General features: G+C 42.1%; 1 protein-coding gene across 2 annotated transcripts in view; it reads right to left on the bottom strand.

Moving 5' to 3' along the window:
* Positions 1–25,273, bottom strand: part of PIKFYVE (phosphoinositide kinase, FYVE-type zinc finger containing) — a 921,889-nt gene that overhangs the window by 784,708 nt on the left and 111,908 nt on the right. For both annotated transcript variants that reach the window (XM_068244945.1, XM_068244946.1), the window contains exons 11-12: positions 23,123–23,301; positions 19,147–19,260 (exon numbers count right to left, since the gene is read on the bottom strand). In XM_068244945.1, the coding sequence (XP_068101046.1) occupies positions 19,147–19,260; positions 23,123–23,301 (293 nt within the window). The remainder of the gene's footprint in view (positions 1–19,146; positions 19,261–23,122; positions 23,302–25,273) is intronic.

Raw genomic sequence — 25,273 nt, 5'->3', positions numbered from 1 at the left:
TAACACACTACCTCCTCCTCCCAAGCACCCAAGTGCAGGCAGGCATAGGCCGGGGAGCACACCGCCCCCATGGCCACACCCCTTCGCTGTCTGTAATTGCGATCCTCAAACAGAAAAAAAAATATTTTCAAGAACAAATTTCAACATCTCCAACACAAATTCATTATGCATATCTAGATCTACATAGTGCCTCTCTAAGAACATTTTGATTGTCTTCAAGCCCACTCGATTAGGAATTGAAGTATACAGGGATTCTACATCCAGACCAACAAGAATGGATTTTTCAGGCAAAAGCAAACCATTAATTTTATTCAAAAAATCCATAGTATCTAAAACAAAAGCTGGGAGTTTTTTGTTAATTGGTTTAAGTTTTTGATCTATCCATTGTCCAATTTTTTTTCCATTGGGCTACCCATAGCAGAAATTATAGGTCTCCCAGGGGGGATTGGCCTTGTCTTTATGTACCTTTGGGAGGATATATATTGTAGGTATCACATATTCCTCAACTTTTAATGCTTTCAATTCATTCTGTGAGCACCTGATCCAGGTATCCACATTGAAGCTTATAATTAAGACGCTCAATTAAGCCCGGAAAGGGATTAACTCTGATTTTCTCATAGCAATCAACGTTATTAAGTTGTCTATACACCTCATCAATGTACATTTTTCTAGGCATAATCACAATGTTCCCTCCTTTATCGCTTTTTTTAATTATAATTTCCTCGTTGCTACTCTTTTTTTTCAAAGACTGACGCTCTGCATAAGTAAGATTACTCGGGGTCTTAATTTTATCCTTCCAATGTTGAATCTCGTCTTTGACCAATTCATTGAACAAAGATAGGGATCTATTTTGTTGTATGGAGGGGATACATACAGACTTTGGTTTCACTTTTGTATGGGCGGGTAATGTTTCGATTAAACCCAACGCCTCTTCTCCAACCCCTCTATCAGCTCAAAATTGTCGATATCTGTGAAGCCTGCATCATCACTCCTAGAGAACGTCACCTCTTAACCATACATACATCTCAATAAAACTTTTCTTAAAGAGAATCTGTATTGTTAAAATCGCACAAAAGTAAACATACCAGTGCGTTAGGGGACATCTCCTATTACCCTCTGTCACAATTTTGCCGCTCCTCGCCGCATTAAAAGTGGTTAAAAACCGTTTTAAAAAGTTTGTTTATAAACAAACAAAATGGCCACCAAAACAGGAAGTAGGTTGATGTACAGTATGTCCACACATAGAAAATACATTCATACACAAGCAGGCTGTATACACCCTTCCTTTTGAATATCAAGAGATCATTTGTGTGTTTCTTTCCCCCTGCAGCTATCTTCCACTGAAGTGTCAGGCTGTTTCTTCCTGCAGAGTGCAGACAGCTCTGCCTGTATGTAATTCCTCAGTATGTGAAAGCCCAGCCAGCTCAGAGGAGGATTTATCCAGCTTGTAAAAGATAAGAGAGAAGAGAGAAGCTGCCCTAATCTAAATAATACACAGGCAGTGTGCAGAGAGGGGCCTGGAGGGGGGAGATGCATCACAGAACCACAACACTGAAGAACTTGGCAGCCTTCCAGACACAGGCTGACAAGTCTGACAAGAGAGAGATAAGTTGATTTATTACAGAGATGGTGATAGTATAAAGTGCTGCAGTAAGCCAGAACACATTAGAATAGCTTTTGGAACTTGTAGGATGATAAAAAACAGGATGCAATTTTTGTTACGGAGTCTCTTTAAATATAATTGAAGGTCCTTGTGCACTTCAAAATCACCCACCTCCTGTACAGGACAGAAAGTGAGTCCCCTATTCAATAGGGATAAATCATTTGCGTCAAGGACCACATTAGACAGATTTATGACAGTCTCTGATCGGGAAATATCAGGCTCCACTAACCGATACATCTATCTGTTCGTTTTGCTGTTGGTTTCTTCTTCTTTTCCAGTGTCCCCGCCCCCACCTTCCCTTTCTTGGTTCTTTCTGGCTAAAAAATCCTGTTGTCTTGTAGTAAACCCCTCCCCATTTTTGAGAATACCTCTCGGGCTCTTTTGTTTCTTTTTTTGTAGTTGTTTTGATTTACTTTTCCTCTCTTCATTACCAGAGCCAGAGGCATTACCCTGTGATTCTTCCGATGATGAGGCCCAATTAATACGTTGCCGCCTATTTCTACTCCTTCCTTGGTTTCACATTATATTTAACAAAAAACTCCGCCTTTTTTAAAGTCATCCCAATCTCTCTGAAATTTATTTTGTTCGTTTGCCTTTCCCTTTTCATTTTCCAAATCCAATTTTTTCTTCATTCTATTATTAAAAAATACAAAGTCTGGATCCTCACTGTATGCATTCAATGCCTGCTCAGATGCTTTCAATAATTTTTTCCATCTCAATAAGTTGTATAGTCGCTTCCTCTATCATAATTTTCATAGTAACCGCTCCTGTTTTTATACAATGTTCTTTCCAAACAGGGATAAACCTTTCATTTCTCAAATACTCTGCTGGCACAATACGTTCCCACAGACCACGTGGTATAATCTCTTTATTCACATATCTCTGTAAGGAAATAACATTCCACTTGTGTCTGTTAATTTTTAACGATAAATCCTCATGACATTTAAATAAGTTACAAAGTAGTATTCTTTCCTCTGTATTTGCATCACCCTGTGTGTCCACTGGAGCCACCTCCTCATTTGCTCCCTCACTAAAAGCTGTTTCAATTTCCAAATCCATATCAATTTTTGGTACATAAGCCATTGTGCCACACACACGCATAAGGCACATGCAATTTAAACAAACCCGGAACACAGGGAAAACTACTAGAACAAAGAAAAAACAAATAATTGCTCCAAATTTCAATAATCACAGCTTCCAGGTGCTAGCACTAGTAAAAACATATCACGATAAAATGGACCCTAAACCAGTATAGCTGAACTGAAAAAGATAATTTGTATTGCAGTAATAAGCTACAAATTGTGATTAAATTGAGCAAAAAGACCCAAAACAATTAAGGGTAAAATGTAATGTGCCTTAAATTGAGCAATAAAGAAACACCATACATCACAGTCACACTTGCCCCCAACATGAATCAAATAGTCCCTTCATAGGAATAAGGTGCTGAGCTAGTGATCACTGGATTCAAAAAAAATTTACTGGCCAGAAAAAAAAACACAATAGTGCACTATTCAGTCCAGAGACTCAAAAGTCCATGTACATGTTGACCTCTTGCAAAAAATGATCCATAGCTTCCTAAAAATGCTATTGAGCACACGATCCATGTATAGCAAGTCCCATCAGCCATTTATTATGGATTTAACTGCTGGTAGTTTCATGTAATGCTCATTAAAAATAGAATAAAAGGCATACAACCTGTTTTGCGATTTTTAGGCACGACACTTTGGCTCCCAAGGGCCTAAATGAGGATTTTGCCCTGGCTAGTTTCCTCTAATGTACCCCTGTCCCAAAGAATATACACATTCTCTATCAATTACCAATTGTTTAATGCTCTGTCTGTATTTGTCGAGAAAAATACCCCGCTGTCGTCACCCCTCGTCTTCATTTCTAGTCCTCTTAGTCTGGGGTTTAACTTTAAATGCTTACATGCATGTAATGAAATGAATGCACAACAGTGCTCACAATACATTTGACCCTCCAAGTATATGCTACGAAGTGGGTGCATACTGTGTATCATAATGTGTATTTCTATGTGATCATGTAGAGTGCTATGCAGGCACTATGCATGTAACGAAATAAAGAGTACACAGTGCGCACAATACATGTGATCTTTCAAGTACATGCGACAAAATGAGCGCATACTGTATATATAAAATGCTCACTTCTATGCCATTATGTAGGTTGCTATGTTTGTACCATGCATGTAACGAATTGAGCATGCATGGTGCTCACAATACATATGATCCTTCAAGCCTATGCGACGAAGTGAGCGCAAACTGTATATATATATTGCTTATTCGTTTTTGATTATGTAGCTCCTGACCCTGTGTCTATTTTAGTGAGGCATAGCTCCTTTTGAATGGCCAGGAATCCAGCACTATTTTTTCGCTAGTGAATGCATATAGTTGCCAAGACGACAAGGTGCCCCTGTAGATTACTCTATGGGTGGTTCAGAAGGGATTTCCCTGCTGACGTCATCTGAACCTGTGGTTAACAGCGCAGACTAAAAAAGTCGCGTTGTTTCACAGGTCGCTGTGGCAACGACGCATACCAGGAGAGCAATCACGACTAACTTATTTGCGTTTGCTGTGTGCATGGCTGCCATGACAACTAGACAAGGCCAGTAACCAATCAAGGGCGGCCGAGGCGGGACTTGTTGACGTCACTTTCCTCTCCACGATACAGCGTAGAGGGGTTCACATGGTTTATGACATGCTACAACCTGGGCTATGAAAGCAGCGCACCAGCACTGGAGGGGCTTATTGTTCTGCACAGGAACATGTATGGATATAAGGAGGAGGTAGGTGGCGATAGCCGCAGGTGAGATCTATCAGCCAATTAAACCTATATTTAAGGAATGGGAGCGATGGACGCTCCAGCTCTATTGTGGGCTATTTGCTGGGGGATACTTTGGTGGGGGGATGCTCTTTATTATTTTTCATACACTGTGTGTCTCATTTTCCTGACGAAGCTCTGTTTATAGAGTGAAACTAGTCCTAGTCGAAGAACTACACTAGCACTGTATATATGTATAGATCACTCTTACCTTTACCCCAGTAATTTATACCGTCTGTGAAGGCATTCTAGTGACTATATACTACTATGTAGGAGAATATTTGTTCTTTGTGGGACAATGAGTGTATTCACACCATATCCCCATTAACCCGTTTATGTGAACAATACTCCTTTAGTCACGTGGACTGCCCTTACATTTTAAATGCACTGTACTCTCCTGTAGTGTGAATAGCGACACCCCAGAGCACTTTACTGATTTTTATCAGCTACTGGGGGGAGATTAGCCAGGACCTCTCACCTAGGACAGTGTACCTTTTTATATTTTTGTGTATTATAAGAGGCATGAACAGAACTGATGCTCAATACATCAATGCCCAAAATGTTATTTATATACACAAGTAAAAACATTCCCTAAGACTAATCGATTACTGGTGATCACATACATTGCACCTAGTTGATCGATAAGTGACTTGACTGAGTTACTATTTGTACAATCCGGTTAGGTCCCCTTTGGGACATTGTTTTTGCTTGCTAATTAACTGTACAATACATTCAGTGTGTTTGTGCTGTGTAATTGTTACATTTGTCTGCTCCTAAAATGTTTATTTTTTTCACTTGTTAATTCATTAGGCTTGCTATTGAATTCCCTAGAGGAAGGAGAGTGCTTTGCTTTCATTCTGTCACAACTGCTGTTATCCTCCTTTTGTGACATGCTATTTTTAACAGAAGGGATATGCTGTTGAGCTATTCCAGCACACCCGGCACCTGGGTTTATTCAGATAGCATGCCCAGTCTATAGTTATATGTAATATTTTTCTTTTATTTTTCATCCTTTAGTGTACCCTTATGCATATAACCTTTATTTGCACTCTTGTGGTAACATTTCAAGACCTCCTGAAACGATACCCAATGTTTATTTTTAATATGGATTTTTTGGTATATGTTTTATATTTTTAAATTCAGTTTTCATATAGGTTTATACTCAGCATATTTATTATTATCCCACATTATATCCAATAAATCACTGCGCTTGCTCAAAACCCTGTAATACAGATCAAAGAAACGCACATAGTGCCCAGCATTGTCTACAACAAGCTATATCCAGCACCCCGTGCTGCACTCCTGGGGGTAGTGCCACCACCTTAATAAGGATCACAGTTTAATTTCCCCCTTTGTGGGAGCACTCACCGGAAGCGTGTCTTAAAACACTGCAAATCAAGCCTCTTTAAGTCAGCCAAGGAGGAGACCCAGATGTAAAAGCAGATTCAGTTTTTAATATCATACGCCAGGTTACAGAGGTTGCACTTGCTCCAGCCGCGGACAAACGGGGCAGCACATTACCATCTGTCTTCCCTGCTTCCTGATCGTGACGTCAGCGCGCTCCTCCGACTCCGCCCTACGCGTTTCGTTACAATGCGTAACTCATTCAGGGGCTGAAGAGAGACGGCCAACGTCGCAGTCAAATACCACACCGCGCCTCCTCCATCATCGGGTCCGCCCGCAATCCCGCCCTCTCCATGTTGCTAGGCTACCCCATAACGTGCTGACCTACGTTTCTCCGCAGTGTGGCAAATTCACAATAACATTAATAACACATAAAATCAAAAAACCTACACTAGCTATACATGAGGAAACATCTAACTAACACTCATTTGCATATATTCCATCAGAAAAACGGGGGAAATGACCATAACATTCTGTGCAGTATCTTCCCTCCATTCCACATAAATATAAAGTGCTAAAAATTATTAATTATCATATAATTCAAGAATACCCCACCTCCCCCTCACAATGTGCATACACAAATGAATATCACATTACATCCCATACACTATCCCCATAAGTGCATAGATTCAATAGTTACAACACCCTCCCCCATGAATATAGATTGCACATTCAACACCAGATTTCTTTAAAGTGACAGTGTAATAAGTATCACATTACACCCTACATGTTACATCAATTCCATAAATATAGATTGCACATTCATCACCATATTTCTTTAAAGTGACAGTGTAATAAATATCTCATTACACCTTCCCCCATAAATTGTACATTCATCACCATATGAGTTTAAAGTGGCAGTGCTACGAAACTACCCTAATAGAGTGACAGTTACTATGTCCTCATATTATTCAAATATTAATGAACATTCTGGTTCTTTTGTATGAGAGAGCCTGGAGTTCACTAATGCGTCTAGCTGACGTGATCACCACTAGAAACACAGTTTTTAGAGTGCACATTCTTAAAGAATCTTCATCAAATTCACTATTTGTCAGTGCCTGTAAGACTAAAGATAGATCCCATTTTGGAAACTGTTTAACCATGACTGGTCTATTTCTCTCCACTGATTTTACAAATCTGATTATTAGAGGTTCTAGTACCAACCTTTTATCTAAATAAACTGATAGGGCCGATATCTGGACCTTATTTGTGCTTAAGGCCAACCCTTTTTCTACTCCCTCCTGCAGGAATTCTAAAATTGTCGCCATTTCTGTAGACTGGAAGTTAGAATTCTCTAACCATAAAATAAAAGTTTTCCAGTACTTCTGGTATATTAATCGAGTGTTTTCTTTCCTACTTTTTAATAGAGTATTCACTACTCTAGAGGACAATCCCTTGTTTTCAAGGACTGCCCTTTCAGAAACCACGCTGTAAGTTTTCATTTTTCCAAATTTACTACAGCTTGGCCTTGCACCTGTATCATATTCTCTGATACTGGTATTTCCCATGGTTGTCTTGTTAACATTGATAGGAGAAGTGGATACCAGGCCCTCCTGGGCCAGTCTGGGGCAATAAGAATCATCTGACAGCATGACTTCATTAACTTCTGAAGTACTAAGGGAATCAGATTTAATGGCGGGAAAGCATATAATATGTCCTGATGCCAGTTCTGAGCCAGGGCGTCTATTGCTACTGGATTGTCCATCACATTGAGGGAATAAAATTGTTCGCACTTCCTGTTGGACCTGTTAGCAAATAAGTCCACTTGTGGATGCCCCCATTTGCTCACTATGATGTCGAACAAACTCTGGTTGAGGGACCACTCTGTGTTCGTTATCTGAACTCTGCTTAGCTGATCTGCTAGAACATTTAATCCCCCCTTCAAGTGCACTGCTGTTAACGACAGGAACTCTTGTTCTGCCATATCTAGGATTTCCAGAGTCAGAAGTAACAACCTCTTGGACCTGGTTCCCCCTTGGCAATTTATGTATGACACAACAGTTGCATTGTCTGACTGAATCTGTACATAACCTGCTTTCAGAATATGTATTGCGCTTATTAGCGCCATCTTTACCGCCATCAGTTCTCTGAAATTTGATGAGTGTTCTGTTATTGACTGATTCCACAGACCCTGTACTTGAAAAGTGTCCACATGAGCTCCCCAGCCCGACTGACTTGCGTCCGTCGTTGAGACTTTTTGAATAGTTAGGGACCATAGTCTGCCCTGTGTGAGATTCTGCGATAGCCTCCACCACATCAGACTGTCTTATCTGTGGATCCACTATCACTGTGCTGTCTAGTGCATTCTGTTGCTTGTCCCAGTTGGTTAACATCCATAATTGTAACACCCTGGTATGCTTTAAAGCCCACTGCCACTGAAGACAGTAGGCCCAGAAGTTGCATAATCTGTCTGATCCTTACTGACTGGCAGGCGTTGAGTTTCTCCACTTCGAGTACTATCTTTTGTATCTTCTCCTGTGGAAGAAAAAAATTATGTTGTATTGAGTCTATTATAAATCCTAGGAACAAAATCCTCTGTGTTGCAGTAAGTTGTGACTTCTCTTTGTTCACAATCCAGCCTGATTGCTGTAGTTGATCCAGTACAGTTTGTTTGTGTTCCTCTAGTTCTGTTAGCGTTTTTGTCACTATGAGTAGATCGTCTAAGTAAGGAATTATAATCATTCCTTTTTTGTGCATAGCCGCAATCAGCTCCCCCATTACTTTTGTAAAAATTCTTGGGGCTGATGTTATGCCAAATGGGAGGCAGTGGAACTGAAGGTGCTGAACCCCTTTTTCCATTTGAACTGCAAATATTTGGAATTTTTGTGACTCTAGTTCTATTGGTATGTGCCAATAGGCATCCTGTAGATCCACACTTGCCATAAAGCCATCTGGTATCAGTAGATTTTTTATTGAGTAAATTGATTCCATTCAAAATTTTTCGTACTTTATGTACGGATTGATTGGATTTAAGTTTAGAATTATTCTGAATTTCCCTGATGGTTTTTGCACCAGGAATATTTTTGAGTAGAAGCTTTCGCCTCTTTGTACCACCGGTACTACTGATACCACGTGTCTTTCTAGCATATCTGAGATGATCACTTTCAATGCTTCCTGATGTTGAGGCAAGATTAATTTTTTGGTCACAACGAATTTCCTTGGGGGTCTTTTTTGGAATGCTATGTAATAACCCCTCTTTATTAGGTCTATAATAAACAGGCTTTTTGTTATTGTTTTCCAATGTTATTATTATTATTTATTAGATTTATATAGCGCCAACATATTACGCAGCGCTGTACAATAAATAAGGTTACAGACAATGATAACAGGGGTGACAGAACAATACAGGTAATAGACAATAGATACAACTAAATACAGGTAATAGCAAAAAGATACACAACACAATGCAGACAGTAGTACAATGCCAGATCATAAACTGGAGTGGTAGTGGTAACAAGTTCCAAATTCTGGGTAAAGTGCACACAGTTATGTATGATACATAAGGGGAGAGGGCCCTGCCAAAGGCTTACAATCTAGAGGGAGGGGTTGGTGACACAAAAAGAGGGGGTGCAGCAATAAGTTATTGGAAGAAAGGATTAGGGCAGTGTTGAGTTGATGTAGGCCTCCGTGAAGAAGTGAGTTTTGAGTGCTTTTTTGAAGGTGTTGAAGGCGGGAGCGAGCCTGATGGGCAGTGGGAGAGAGTTCCACAGGATGGGGGCAGCTCTAGTGAAGTCCTGCAGTCGTGCATGGGAGTGCGAGATGCGTGGGGTGGTTAAGAGGAGGTTGTTGGAGGAGCGAAGTGGGCGGCCAGGTGTTTATCTGCTGACCAGGTCAGAGATGTAGCTTGGGCAGGACTTGTGTATGGATTTGTAGGCCAAACATAGGACCTTGAAGCGAATTCTGAAGTAAATTGGAAGCCAATGTAGGGATTTGCGTAGGGGAGTCGTGGAGACAGAGCGGTGGGAGGAGTAAATGAGTCTGGCTGCTGCGTTCATGATGGATTGTAGGGGGGCTATGCGGTTTTGAGGGAGGCCTGACAGGAGGGAGTTGCAGTAGTCCAGGCGGGAGATGATGAGGGCATGGACAAGGAGTTTGGCAGTGTCTGGGGTCAGGATCTTGGAGATGTTGCGTAGATGGAATTAACAGGCCCTAGCTACGGTTTGGATGTGGAAGGTGAAGGAGAGGGCAGAGTCCAGGGTGACACCCAGGCAGCGGGCTTGTGTGGTTGGATGAGTGATTGTGCCATTGACAGTGACGTAGAGGTCAGTGGGGGTGAGGCAGCACGGGGTGGGAAGATTAGGAGTTCAGTCTTATCCAGGTTTAATTTTAGGAACCTGGCAGACATCCAGGATGAAATAGCCGAGAGGCCAGAGGAAACCTTCTCCATGGTGGTGGTGGAGAGGTCAGTGGTAAGGAGGTAAATCTGGGTGTCATCTGCATATAGGTGATAGTTGAAACCCAGAGAGGAGATGAGTTTTCCGATGGAGGTGGTGTAAATGGAGAACAGCAAGGGACCAAGAACAGAGCCTTGGGGGACCCCAACTGAAAGTGGGATGGAGGTTAAGGAGGAACCATTGAAGGAGGTCTTGAAAGAGCGATTTGAGAGGTAGGAGGAGAACCATGCTAGGGCAAGGTCTTGGATACCCACAGATTGCAGGGACTGGAGTAGCAGGGCGTGATCGACAGTGTTGAATGCTGATGAGAGGTCTAGGAGGAGAAGGATAGTGTATTTTCCTTCAGCCTTGGCAAGCGTGAGGTCATTGACGACCTTGGTGAGGGCAGTCTCGGTGGAGTGGGCTGGCCGAAATCCTGATTGTAGGGGGTCAAACAGGGAGTTGGAGTCAAGGTAATGGGTCATGCGTTGGTGGACTAGATGCTCCAGGAGTTTAGATGCAAAAGGGAGTAGGGAGATAGGGTGGTATCTGGATGGAAGTGAGGGGTCTAGTGAGGGCTTTTTAAGTAGGGGAAGTACAGTGGCCTGTTTGAAGTCAGAAGGGAAGGTGGCCGTGGAGAGGTTAAACAGAGAGGTGAGGACAGGAGCCAGAACAGGGAAGTGAGGACGGAGGCAGTTGGATGGTACAGGGTCTAGGGGGCTGGAGGTGGCAGGAGAAGTGGCTAGGAGATGGCCGACTTCATCCTCTGTGATAGGAGTAAAGGCAGTGAGTGGTGGGTGGGGTGGGGGAGAGGTATAGGTGGGAGAGGAAGAAGTGGTGGAGTGGAGGCATGAGATTTCCCATCGGATGCTGACTATTTTGTCAGTAAAGTGGGTGGACAGATCAGTGGCTGAGAGGGCTGAGGTGGGGGGAGGAGTGGTGGGATTAAGGAGGGAGTTGAAGGTGGCAAAGAGGCGCCGAGGGTTGGAGGCTTGGGATCCGATCAGGGCAGCAAAGTATTTTTGTTTAGCATCAGTTAATGCTGAATAGAACAGCTGCAGGTTGGCCTTGTACTCCAAGAAGTCGGAGTTGAGGTGGGATTTCCTCCATTTGCGTTCATAGGCGCGTGTCTGTTTTTGGAGGTTGCGAGTGTGTGCATTGTGCCAGGGCTGAGGGTTGATGGGACGGCTGGGGCGGAATGTGGGGGGTGCAGCAATGTCTAGGGCTGCTGAAAGGGCCTGGTTGTATTTGGCCACAGCTTGGTTTGGGCAGGTAAAGTTTGGGAGGGTGGATGTGAGGGAGTGGAGGGGGTTGGCTAGTGCAGTTGGGTCTAGGTTACACAGATCTCTCTGCCAACGACCTGCGGGTGGTGGAGGGTGGGGGGAGCATGATGGCGAGATAGAGAAAGTGAGAAGGTGATGGTCGGAGACGGGGAAGGGTGTGGCGGATTTTGAGAAAATCAGGTCGAGAGTGTGGCCAGCGCGGTGGGTGGAGGAATTGGTGTGTTGGGAGAGGCCAAGGAAGGTAGTGAGGGAGAGCAGTTGAGAGGCTTCAGGGGAGTAAGGACTGTCCATGGGGATGTTGAAGTTCCCAAGTAAGATGGTGGGGAGGCCAAAGGAGAGGGTGTGTGGGAGCCAAGAGGCCAAGTTGTCCAGGAATTGTTTAATGGAGGTGGATGGGGGGCGGTAAAGGACTGCGATGACTGCCGGAATGGGATGGTAGAGGCGGATAACATGTGTCTCAAAAGAGGTAAAGTTTAGGGAAGGGGGTGGCGTGAGGACACAGAAAGTGCAGGACGGGGAGAGGAGCAGACCCACCCCTCCCCCAGACCTGTTTTCTAGTCTGGGGGTGTGACTGAGGTGAAGCCCCCCAAAGGAGAGGGCCGCTGCTGAAGCAGAGTCAGAGGGGGTGAGCCATGTCTCTGTGAGGGCAAAGAGGGTGAGGGAGTTGGAGAGGAAAAGGTCATGGATTTCAGTGAGTTCATTACGGACTGATCTAGCATTCCAGAGGCCGCAGGAGAGAGGGGTGGTGTGCTTGTGAGAGGTCTGGATGGGAATGAGGGAGGAGAGGGAGTGAGTGTGTGTGCGGGAAGGGACTGTGAGGGGGTGGAGACCTGTTTGGAGTGGGGTGTGCAGGGAGTCAGTGCTGAAGTGGTATGGGAGATGCATGGGGGTGGAGGGCAAAATGGGAGGCTAGTTAGATAAGATGACCTTAGTGAGGACCAGGTGGTGAAGGAGCAGGTGGAGGAAGAGCATATTGTAATATGTAGGTAGTGGAGGAAGAGGTGTGCAGAAAGGTGGAGGAGTCATGGAGTTTGAGAGTAGGGAGGGATTGTCTGTGTAGGCCAAGATGTTTTAGCAGTGTTTAAAGTTATAAATAATGCAAATACCTTAGTGACTGCTTAATGCTGCTGTATTGCTGGTGAATTCTGGTAAATTCAATATAGTATATCCTTAAAGCGATCCTTAAAACGCTAGTTGACAATCGTCAAAGCCGACTACACAGCATCCTTATGTACATCCACACAGCCAATGTGGCAGGAAATAGCCCAACCTTCCTCCCACTTTTAATTTGTCATTGTTTAGCCTGTGCTGTGGGGGTTTTAAAACTTGGTCCTGGTATTTTTTTGACCTTTATTGAAGGACCAAGTTCTTCTCTTATTTTGGCTCTCAGGCTTGTCTGCTTGTCTGTTTCGACAAAAAAACCTTTTCCCTGTTTTAAACTGTCTCTTTTTGGGGAAAGATTTTTTCTTATTGGCCGTTCTTTCTAGTACGTCATCTAATTCTGGCCCAAAAAGAGTGTCTCCTACTACTGGAATGGAGCAAACTATTTTTTGATGCCATACTCCCATGCCAGCTTTTAATCCATAGATTCCTTCTGGCCACATTAGAAATACCCGCCGCCTTAGCGGTTAACCTTGTAGACTCCGATGCTGCATCAATTATATAGGCCCCTGCTTTATGCATTACAATCATTGAATTAATGCGCTGATCTTTCGGGTATCCTTATTAATATTATCCTCCAACTGCTGCATCCACAGTGCAAGCATCCCTGCGACGCATGTCGCAGCTGAAGGTCTAAAGTTAGCACAAATAGCAGGCCATAATCTTTTTAATGCGTAATCAATCTTTTTATCTGATTGATCTTTCAAGTGTCCCAGATCCTCGAAAGCGAGTTCATCATCCTTATTAACTTTTGAAAAGGCTGAATCAAATTTAGGACTCTTGTCCCACATTTTACAATCTTCGTCTGAAAACGGAAACCGTCTTTTAAATCCCCTGGACATGAACAATTTCTTATCTGGATTTTTCCATTGGCTTGTAATTAGATTCTTACTTGATTGATGTACTGGAAAATACAGCTCTTGTGGATTTTCCATACCTTCATACAACTTATCATGCATTGATACTAGTTCAGTACTTGTTTGTCTTCATAAATGGCTGTTAATAACATGTCAGTTTCTGCCACAGAAAATTTAAACTTAGAAGGTTTATTCTCCATTTCCTGCGCTTCAACCGAACTTGCAGACACATCCTCATTATCACTAATCTCTTTATCTGAGAGTACAATTGCTTTATTAGTCTTGCTTGCTGCTTTTTTATGTATAATGACTTCCGACACTTTAGGCTGAGTAGTAGCTTTAAACTCTTTCAGTGTGTCTTTTAAATCTTGCCTCAAAGCCTGAATATCTCTTTGAGAAGCAGATTCTTGTCTCATTACTTTGTAGGTACAATCCTTGCATAAAATTGTAGTTGATGCAGGATTGACCTTAGTATTGTACACAGGGAACCGCTTAGTGGTCTTTGCAGGGTCAGGTACATTTGTAGAAGTGCCCTGTAACAACACATAAAACAATAAAACTAGAAAAAAGTGCCATCTGGTCTATAGTAATATTACTTGTATATGCTTTAAACATACACCAATATTGCTGTGTGAAAAGTAAATCATATGCATTGTACTGATTAAAAAACACCACTCTGCATAATATAAGACATTTTTAGAAGTTTTTCTTAGAATAAACATCACTTCAAAAAGTCTAAGCCTGTGTATCACAAACAAAATGCCTAATAGGTAATACATTATCGCATAGCCACAGCCTATGCTTGTAACAAACCATCTTTGCAATACAGGCTCCATGCAGCTAAACAGTCAATGCTGCACGCGGTCTCATGTTCCCACAAGAGTCACCACTGCTGCCCGAGTCCCAGCAGAGCAATCTTACCCTTCCTGGCTCCTGCTCTATCTCCGACATCCTTCCACGCTGCAAGACGCAGAGATTCTGACCAACTGGGACTCCGGTCGGCCGCACCTCTTCATCCGGCGATGCGGAAGTGACGTCACGCGACCCGGAAGTACTCTCCGGGGTCGCGGCCGGAAGTCTTCCGCATTACGCCTCCACCATGCGCATCATCCAGACGCCAATCTCCCTGCCGCTGCCTCTGCGTGGCGAGTCTTCGGTGCGGCCTTCCCTGAAGCGCTGCCTTCTCCACATCCAGGCCGACCAACAGGGTATGGAAAACAGACTGGGAGCTACAACCAAAAACGGCAACCCCACAGGTAACTCCCAGCTCCAGCAGATCCTCTGTGTGTAGCAGGATCTGCTCTGTGCCAACACCTTCCCTAGCCACCCAGGCTCTCCGTGACAGCGAGCACATAGAGAGACCTGGTTCCTGGACCAGGAAATATCCAATACTGCCTGACCCTTGGTCCATGTTTAATTTATAGAGAGTCTGACGGATATTTCCTGTTCCTGGGAGGAGCCAAGTCTCTCAATGTGTACCTGTCCTGGAGTGTTACTGGAAAAAAAAATGTTTTATTCATTTATATGTTCATATATGGTTTATGAATTTTATTGCATATCTGCAGATGTATGTTTCACTTGTGCTTGAGCACTAAGCTCCTTATATTTGATAATTGTAGGCACTACAATTGACCTGAGGGAGTGGGCTCAGGTCCATGAAACGCTTTGCCAGTGCTGCATAATAAATTTCAGTATTATATGAAGTTTTATTTTTTGAGATAAGCCATTTCTTAACTTTTGTTTTTAGTTGTTTTTTTAGTTGTTAAGAACGATTCTGGTCCAAAAGGCCTGGTGAACAAGAGAGGTGAAAGGCGAGTAGCACTCATACTCCGCAGCAGAAGAAGGGCAACAACATGACAAATTACAGCTGAATTCAATCCAGGTACATCACAAAGCATTTCCCAACATACACAAAACAGATTTGGATGGGCTTTAGCAGCAGGAGACCACCACAATTGCCTTTGGTATCACAGAAAAAATGAAAAATAGGAAAAAAGACGTGAGCCATTGCCACTGCCCCCTCGATTGGTCTCAAAATGATTTGAGGAACATCAATCAGAGTTTAACCTGCTTCCATAGCCAGCTCAGTCCCGAGACTTCAATCCTATTGAGCATTTATGGGACAAAGTCCAAAGATCACCTCAAATCTCATTGAGTCCATGCCAAGAAAAATATCAGAGCTAAAGGTAGACCAACTCATTATTAGAGGGGTTGTCTTTTTTTCTTTTGGCTCCACTTGGTGTATATCTCTCATTTAGATGACATATTGCACTATTTTGGGTTCCCATTGTTTTGGTGTTCAATTTTAAGGAATACAGCCACCCTCTTCTTGTCTTCTCTGTGTGCTCACCACCTTTCTCTATTCGATCGCTGAAAATTGCTATTCTATCAATGAAAATTCCTAAACAAGGCCACATAATATGAATCCAGACAATCCTTTTCACAGTCCTATTCATTCCCACTGGAAATACTGTTTGCTTTCCTACATACTCACTAGGGATGAACAAGCGTGAATCAGAAGTTCAACTTAACAGTGACTTGGGCCCTTCTAGCTTACCAAAATTTCCAGTGATTTAACATGTGGTCGATTTTTATAGAGTAAACACAAAAAAACATGGGAGCGATATGGCGCTAAAATGTAATCAGGAAGCGCTGAATGGACGACTGTTGAAAGAATATTTTTTTCCAGGATGCACAGCAAGCCTCATCAGCTAATGAGCCCACCACAAGTGGCAGCCTTTTTACTGTAAAATTGTGTGTAGTATGTGGAAATCCCAGGGCAAGAAGATGGGTCTTGACAAGAACCATTCCTTTATTGAATCCTGATTATTAGAATTATTATTGGAAAGTCTGAATCTTCATATTGGGAACCGGTTATTCCTACGTTACCAGTTAATTAGGGCCTCATTCCAGATTTATACTCACTATTGTGGTAACAGACGCTCCCAGACTTCACTTCTGCCATGACCAAATGGCTAGAGAGGCTTCAAGGTGATTGGAGTTGGAAGTGTGGGAAAATATATTTCAGAACATGGCTAAGGCCCCAGGGTGGCACTATTTCACAAAAAAAGTAGATGGGATTTCTAAATCTCTAAACAAATTTGTATCCCAAGTTTAGCAACTTTGTGAGTTTCCTGAGTGACTGTAATTAAACAAAGGACTGATCAGTAAGGTTAAGCTGGACTCACCAGGGCACTAAGTGCTTTCCCCGGGAATTGCAGAGCTGCAGGCAGGGAATGTAACTGCTCAGCTTACACAGCCCACACCGGTCAAGCATAATTCAATTCCATGGTAATCTCCTCTGCACTTTACATCTCTGTCTGTACTTCACATGCTGCCTTCCTAACATCTTGTGTCTTACTGCACATGTGCAGGAGACAGCAAAACTTGCAGGTAGATGTAGTCCAGAAGATCATTATGCCTTGTGTTGTAGATTTCACTCTCTCTACTCCCCTCCCTCTCCCCGTGGTTGTTAAATGTCCACTTGTTTCATATTTCTTCTTTGCTGCATTCCCAGCAGCTAGGCTGTGCTGTTATGTGTCTGGACTTGTGTTGTGTGGCAGGCAGGCGAACACTGTGATTATGCTTGGAGCTGCATACGGTTGTGGCTGCTGCTCACTACCAGTGCTTCTAACATGTTAGTGAGCTGCAGCCGCCTGTCATGCAACACATGTATCGGCACATAAAAGCACAGCCTTGTTGTGGGTGATACAGCAATGAAGAAACAAGTGCACATTTCCCGGCCGCTTCGTGCACGAGTGGGGAGGGGTATGTTTAGGTCCTGCCCGTTGTGCGGGGAGAGGGAGGGGGTTTTAGAAAGATCATCAAAGAGGTCGTGTCTCTTTTCTGTGATGCTGCACAGATCGGGGACAGGGCAGTCAGCTAGGGAGACGCCAGCCCTGGTTAAAGTACCGCCATACTGAGACCTGAGAGTGGTGAGAGAGCCTGGTGGGATGCACTGATGCACACTCATAGACCACTTCTCCCCACCAAGCCTAACACTACACCGTGCACCCTAGTAAGCTGAATGCACTAAGAGGTGACATCAGGGCCTCCCATGTGGGGAGATACCTATTGCTACACTGACAGTCAAATACCAGCTTCAGGTTCCAAGAGGTGACCACAGCTAAGAACAGCTGGAATACTATCGATTAAAACAACTTTTTTTTAATACTCTATATTAGGGTACACATTACCACTCATGCTAGGGGCACTTTATTTGTTCACCCAGTTCTTTCTCCCTCTCTACCTGCTTAAAAATCATCCTTCATTCCTCACACAAATATACTCCACTGTGCCACAGCATGCAGGAGAGTCTGAGGGGGAGGCTGATCTGAGGAGGTAACATGAAAGGAGATGTGCTGTAATATTGCTGAATGAGGGAGATGTGTTTACATTTCCAGACTGACTGGCTGGTGATGATGAAACATTACAGGCTGCATCTACTTCCTAGGCTGCTGAGAGGGAGAAATGCTGATTACAAAGGCATTATCAGGATCTTTATCAGTAAGAGAGAACAGCAAACAAGGAACACACATTTCTGGAATCTTTAACCCCTTACCCACCATCTGAATAAGATTGTTTCAGCAAAGGGATAATTAAACTATACACTGAGGAGTTGATCGCAACCCCCCCCCCCCCCCCCCTCCTCCTCAGAGACATGGTCTAGGCCCTTAAGGGCTGTCGCTTTTGTATCTAAAAACTAATGGAGGATTTTACAGCAGAGAGGCACAGAGCTGTGTGAGGAAGGAAACTGCTCCTAGTACTTGTGGTAATGTTGGCCCTAACATACAGCATTTAAAAAAATGCTTCAATCGATAGTATTCCTTTGAAGGAGAGATAACCTGCCTGACTGCAAGTATTCAAGTTGTTAGCATTTTAAATTGCAATATAAGCATGCACTTATGCAGATCACTCCATCATGAAGAGGAATTTTCCATACACAAAAAGATCCTTATATCAGCATTATTCAGCTAATCTTATGTATGAACTAAGAACTCAATTAGGGGAGGCAGTTGATGTGTGTATGATTCATGAATGCTTGAGTGATATACAGATCAGTGAAAGAAGCATTGCCTATGGTGAATCTAATCCAATGGATAATCTAATAGGTGATTCCAATCTGTACCTTTAGTTGATACAAGGTATGAACGTGGATGACTGGGACCTCAAATTTTAATTATGAGTCTACGCAGAATGTGTTTTTAATGTAGTGCATATATTTGACTCCTGCATTGCATAGCCAGCTCACTTGCGTATAAGCAAGTGAGCTGGCTGAAAAATTAAACTTATACACAAATATATGGTACCTGTCTTTTCCTTAAAAATACTATGCCAACCACATGAACTACCATCCTGGGTCTACATTCTCCAATCTTGCCGCCCTTTCTATACCCACCTGTCCTATCATTCCCAGTGTTTGGCCATCCAACTCAAATAAAAACTCTGTAACTAATCCTACTACTTTACATTTGCTGTACTCAACTTTAACCAAATTGCCAATAGGTATTTTAATAGTTATACATTTGCCAGAACCAACAACTTAAAAAAAAGGAAAACCGTTTACTTACTTCTGAGAAAAGTCCTTCAAATCTTGTATAATGGAAACTTTTGAAGGAGTATGCCTTTTAATATATATTTTAGGCATCGGGACACAAACTTCAAGCAGTCGAATTGAAGAGTAACTAAAATGTGAAAAGATCTGAATTTAAAATCTTGGCCCTCATTATATGAATTCATGGTGCTACAGTAGTAAGCTACAAAAAAATGTGGTTTTAGAGTCTTTTACCAAATAAACATCTATTCCCACTTTCTTGAGAGGAGGAGGGAGGCATTGCATTAAATACATTTTCAGCCAGACATGGGTTTCAAAGCATAACTTCACCATGGGAGCAAATTACACAATGCATTTGGCTGTCTCTGGATTTACAGCAACATCACACTAAAAATAAATCTCACACTAATTCATTTTTATTTTTTTTACTGTGTTTAGGTATGGTTATTTGCTATCCCCGGCCCCATTGCTCCGTTAGCATTTCAAGTCTATTTTAGAACTACCAGTAGACAACACCATTTGGCAGAGGGATTTTCCCCATCAACAATATACTCATACTCTAGAGGATAGCAAATATTTTCATAAAGTAACTGCAATGGAAATATCAAGTTGCATATAGGTCTACACTTATGGTACTTCAAAAGCTGTTTTTATTTTTTTATTTTTTTATTTTTTTTACGTGCATGAAATAGAGGCACTATGAAAAAAGGGTGCAGGATACAGACAAATTCCTTATTTTACAATAAAAAGTACAAAAATATTGGTTTACAAATGATTTTCGTTTTTAATTATATTATCTAAAATTAATTTTTAACGAATGTCATTATTGTAGAGACACAGTTTATATTTAATTGTGTTTCGTCTGACATTTAGCGGAAACTATCAATAACATGTTACACTAAAAGTACATATAAAGTGCAAATTAAACTGTAAAAACATTAGTTGTAATCTTAATCATATTTTTGTTTCTGAAAAATTTTAGTGGCTATTTTTTTTTTAAATTCCAATACAACCCCTTTCCATAAATCAAATGGTATTTTAGTGTTACAGATTTTGGTGAATGAAAAAATAGAGTTAAAGTTTGTTTTATTACTACTAAATCTAACCCTACTCTCACACAGAACCCTCCCTCTACCTATCCCTAACCCTTAGATCCCCCTGGTGGTGCCTAAACCTAAGACTCCCCTGGTGGTGCCTAAATCTAACCACCCCCCTGGTCGTGCCCAACCCTACCCCCTCCATTGGTGCCTAGCCCTAAACCACCCACTGGCGGTGCCTAACCCTAACCAACCCCTGTTGGTGCCTAACCCTAAGACCCCCCTCCGGTGACTGCCCCTGGTGGTGCCTAACTCTTAGACCCCAAAATTAAAAATCTCAAGCAGAATGTAAAAAAACCCTGAAATAAAAAATAAAAAAAATATTTTTTTTTTTAAATTGTAAAATTACATGTCAAATCGATAATTAATCTAATTATGATTCTAAGAACAAATTTAAAATTGATAAAAAAGCACAATATAAAAAATATTGAAAAGTTAAAACAATAAAAAAATAATTGTAAAAACAAATTTTATAATATTTTCCGTTTTACCATTTTAAAACGATAAATAACAATAGGTGCTAAACAGTTTAACAAGCTCCCGATTGGTCCAGTTTTGTGCCCAATAGCAATATTTAACATTGGAGTCAATGGCGGCACCCAATTTGTCCACTTCTTATATGCACTTCTCAATTGGTCAGAGATTGCCCAATCAAAGTAGCATGTGTGTATGCACCCTAAGATTGGAACTAGTTGTGTTCCAATTTCCTGCCCTGTAACTGAGCATTCCCAATTAAAGAGGACCTAAACCCACCCTTTGTGTATTTAGAGATAACAGCCTGTCTTATTCTCCCTTAACTGGAAGTAATGAGCCACTGTAATTTGAGATGTCATTTATGTCTGATCTGTGCTACGTGTGTGCCATTCAGACAGGCTATATGTAAACACAGGGGTTTAATTGTTTCTGTGCTCCCATGGAACCAAAATGTAACGACTCTGCAGAATCTCATTCGAGGTTTCTGGGCTGCAACAATTTTTTTTTTTTTTATTAACCACTTCCGGATTCTCGGTGCGTATATATACGCCCCTGAATCCTGAAGTGTATACCATGGGTACAAGCGGCCGTTCCATGTCAGTTCACGGCGGGTGTTTCCGTGAACACCCTGCGAGCCGATCGGCGGCTCGCAGGGTAAATGTAAACACACGGGGAAGATCTTCCCCGGTGTTTACATGCATACGGCGCTGCTGCGCAGCAGCGCCGTAGAGGAGATCGGCGATCCCCGGCCTCTGATTGGCCGGGGATCACCGGCATCTGATAGGCTAAAGCCAATCCCATCAGGCGCAGGACGGAAATCCGTCCTGCGCCGCTCACAGGGGGAGGGAGAGGGAGGGAAGGGGAAGGAGGCCAGGGCTTTGAAGAGCCCCCCCCCCCCCCCCGCAAGCGCAAGCAGCCGGCGGCTATCAGACCCCCCCAGCAGGACATCCCCCTAGTGGGGAAAAAAGGGGGGAAAGTCTGATCGCCCTGGCTGCTAGCTGATCTGTGCTGTGGGCTGGAGAGCCCACGCAGCACAGATCAGCACAACATTTCATGGTGTGGAAGTGGTTAAAGAGGATCTGTAAAAAAACAACAACAAAAAAAAGCAAACAGCCCCTTGGAAGGGGGAAGCCTCTTGATCCTAATGAGGCTTCCCCCATCCTCTTCACTCACCAGGATCCAGTGCTGGCAGCCCCCCAACAGTGGCCATGTAAATATTTAGCTTTCGTGCAGTGGCAGCTTTCTGATGGGCTCCAACGGAAATAGCCAAGCCCAGTTGGGTGTGTTCTACTGTGCAGTCGAGTCTAGTCTGCGCAGTACAGCAGACACAATCGGGTTTGGCCAATTCCACTGGAGCCCATTAGAAAGCCGGTACATGAACCAGTGGTGTAGCAATAGGGGGTGCAGAGGGTGCGACCACATCGGGGCCCTTGGGCTAGTATGCTTGTAGTAATCACTTTTATAGATGCTTTGAATAGTAGTAATCATTAACACACTGCTTCCCATCCGCTTCTTGCACCTCTGACACTGTGGTTGCCCCTTTATTGGTTTTGGTGTGCCATATCAATTTTTATGTATAGTATGCTTGGGGGGCCCCAATGCAAATCTTGCACTGAGGCCCACAACTTCTTAGCTATGCCACTGGCAGGAGCGCAGTAGGTAAATAATGCAGCCGCTACTGTGCCAGCACCACAGCTGAAAAAATTGACCGCTGACTTTTCGGGGGCTGCCAGTGCACCCCCTATTGCTACACCACTGGCTCCTGTGTTTTTTTGTTACAGATTATTATTTTTATTTTATTTTTTGTTACAGATTCTTTTTTTTTATTACAGATTCACTTTAAAGGTTATTATGCTGTTGCATATCTTTCAAAGAAGAAAGTAAGTCCTGGGTTTAGGTACATTTAAAAAAAAAAATCTACTGAATCTACAGCTCTTACTATAGATAATATTTGAACATCCAAGGTTGTTTACATTCTGTTTACATTCTTTGTATATATTAACAAGCTGACACATTGCATTCCAGCGGCTCTGGAGGTGTGTTTAGCTTCTAAGGGTACAATGGTTAATTTGCATATATTCAGCAGTGGTGCCTGGGAGACATCTCGAGCTCACTCCAACCTGAATTATCGCAAATTCTTTCTGTTTTAGGAAAGCAAACTTTTGTTTTTGTTTACATTCTGTAATGGTCTAGGAATTTTTTTTTCAGCTGGGACAATCTCTAGAGGGAATACAGGACAGAAATACATACAGGTAAAGTATGCAATTCATAGTTTATGGTTAATAACACAGATATCTTCATCTTTAAAGTGAGAAAAAAACTGTTAAATAAAATTATAAAATAAAGTATATACATATAAAAGTGCATCTAACGAAATGGCTTATATTTCAAAAGATCTTAGATATATACAAATTGTCTTACCTAAAAGATGCAACCATTTGATTATAGGAGAAATACTGATGATAGTTGTGGTGTATGGAGTGCCCACAAGGTTCAGCATTGGCTCTGCGAGTATACTGGCTGCCATAAAATCGGAGCTCCAAATATTTAGCAAAAGACATAGACCAGGATTCATTAGACAGAGGGACAACTGGTGTTACCTAAGTATAATGTGTATAAATAAACTCATTAGCTCACAATTTTTACTTAACTAAAAATAATAAGGTATAACACACATGGGATGAATGTTGCTTATCAAAGACTGGATTAACAGAGAATTAGAGGAGAATGGAATTTAAAAAAAAAAAAAAAAAAAACTTCTAAATAACAGATAACTGAGTCTTTGATTGGCTGTTGACAGATCAGACATTGATCAACTTTTGCTAGCCTGTCCATAGTTAGAGTAACTTGTTAAATAATAAAACAACATTAATATACCCTCTTGACATACATATTAAAAAAGTTCAGTCCCTAAGGTAACTATGCAATTTTTTAAAAAGGTTTCTGTATTTTTTTATGCAAAAAAATGTAGGTACTATGGGTGAGTGTGGGAGGGAAGGTGTTAATTTTAAATGTAAGTGTGGGTATTTTTATTAAATGAATTGTATTTAGGTGTAATTTTTCTATTTGGCCACAAGATGTTCTTGTGCCTTATTTCCTATTCATGTACTATAAGTACATGAATAGGAAGTAATGCGTGGGCGTGTTACTTCAGAAGATACAATGATACAGGCATCTCATTGATGACATGGGAACTTAGATTAATGAATGGGAGCTGTGTTCCCATTCATTCATCCCCCCTCTAATGGGCGGCCACGAGCCCCCCCCTCGCACGGGAACGAACGGCGACCACCCGTGGCAGAAGACAATTATCTGCATTCCTGGGACTTAAGTGGTAAAGGATGAGTAAGGACAAGTTTTGGATATTAACCACTTCACCACTGAGGGGTTTTACCCCCTGACCACCAGAGCAATTTTCACCTTTCAGCGCTTCTTCCATTCATTCGTCTATAACTTTATTATTACTTATCCCAATGAAATGAACTATATCTTGTTTTTTTTTTTGCCACCAATTAGGCTTTCTTTAGGTGGGACATTATGCCAAGAATTATTTTATTCTAAATGTGTTTTAATGGGGAAATAGGAAAAAATGTGGGAAAAATTATTATTTTTCAGTTTTCGGCCATTATAGTTTTTAAATAAAGCATGCTACTGTAATTAAAACCCATGAAATGTATTAACCCATTTGTCCCGGTTATAAAACCATTTAAATTATGTCCCTATCACAATGTTTGGCGACAATATTTTATTTGGAAATAAAGGTGCATTTTTTTCAGTTTTGCATCCATCCCTAATTACAAGCCCGCAGTTTATAAAGTAACAGTGTTATACCCTCGTGACATAAATATTTAAAAAGTTCAGTCCCTAAGGTAACTATTTATGTTTTTTTTTTATTGTATTTTTTTTTTTAATTACAAAAAAAAAATAAAAATTGGGGAGTGTGGGAGGTAATGAGTTAATTTATTGTGTACATGTAATGTTTGTATATGTAAAATGCTTTTAGGGTGTAGTTTACTATTTGGCCACAAGATGGCCACAGAGTGTTTGTTTACATGCGACCTGTAAGCGTCTGGAAGGACGCTTACAGGAAGCAGTAGGGGGCTGGGAGACGCACAATGATCTCGCTGTTTCTGAAAGAAGCTGCAGATCATTGCGGGGGCTAGATCAATGAACAGGAATGGATTTTCCCGTTCATTGATCTCCGGGCGAGCGGGCGGCGGCGTGCACGAGCGGCGGGTGCGCGCGCACGAGCAGCGGGAGCGCGGACAGCGGCGGTAGAGCGGAAGGTACGGATTTCTCCGTCCCTGGTTTTTTAGGAGGGAAAAAAGGGGCGGAGAAATTCGTACCGCTGGGGGTAAAGTGGTTAAAATCAAAAATTGTACCTATTCAACCTATGCACCTGTGGTGCTCACACTTAATTGATTGGCTAGCAGTAAAAAGGATAAGTTATATAGGTTAGATGTAGACATCTTAAAAAGACCCAGTGCTTAGGCAAAAGTTAAATTTGAGCATATATAGTGCTGCCCATAATTATTCATACCCCTGACAAATTTTGACTTAAAGTTACTTTTA

The sequence above is a fragment of the Hyperolius riggenbachi genome, chromosome 7, assembly GCF_040937935.1.
Source record: "Hyperolius riggenbachi isolate aHypRig1 chromosome 7, aHypRig1.pri, whole genome shotgun sequence".
In the NCBI taxonomy this organism is placed as follows: domain Eukaryota; kingdom Metazoa; phylum Chordata; class Amphibia; order Anura; family Hyperoliidae; genus Hyperolius; species Hyperolius riggenbachi.
The sequence above is the reverse complement of the archived record's forward strand: the minus strand, read 5'-3'. Positions and strand labels throughout refer to the sequence as shown.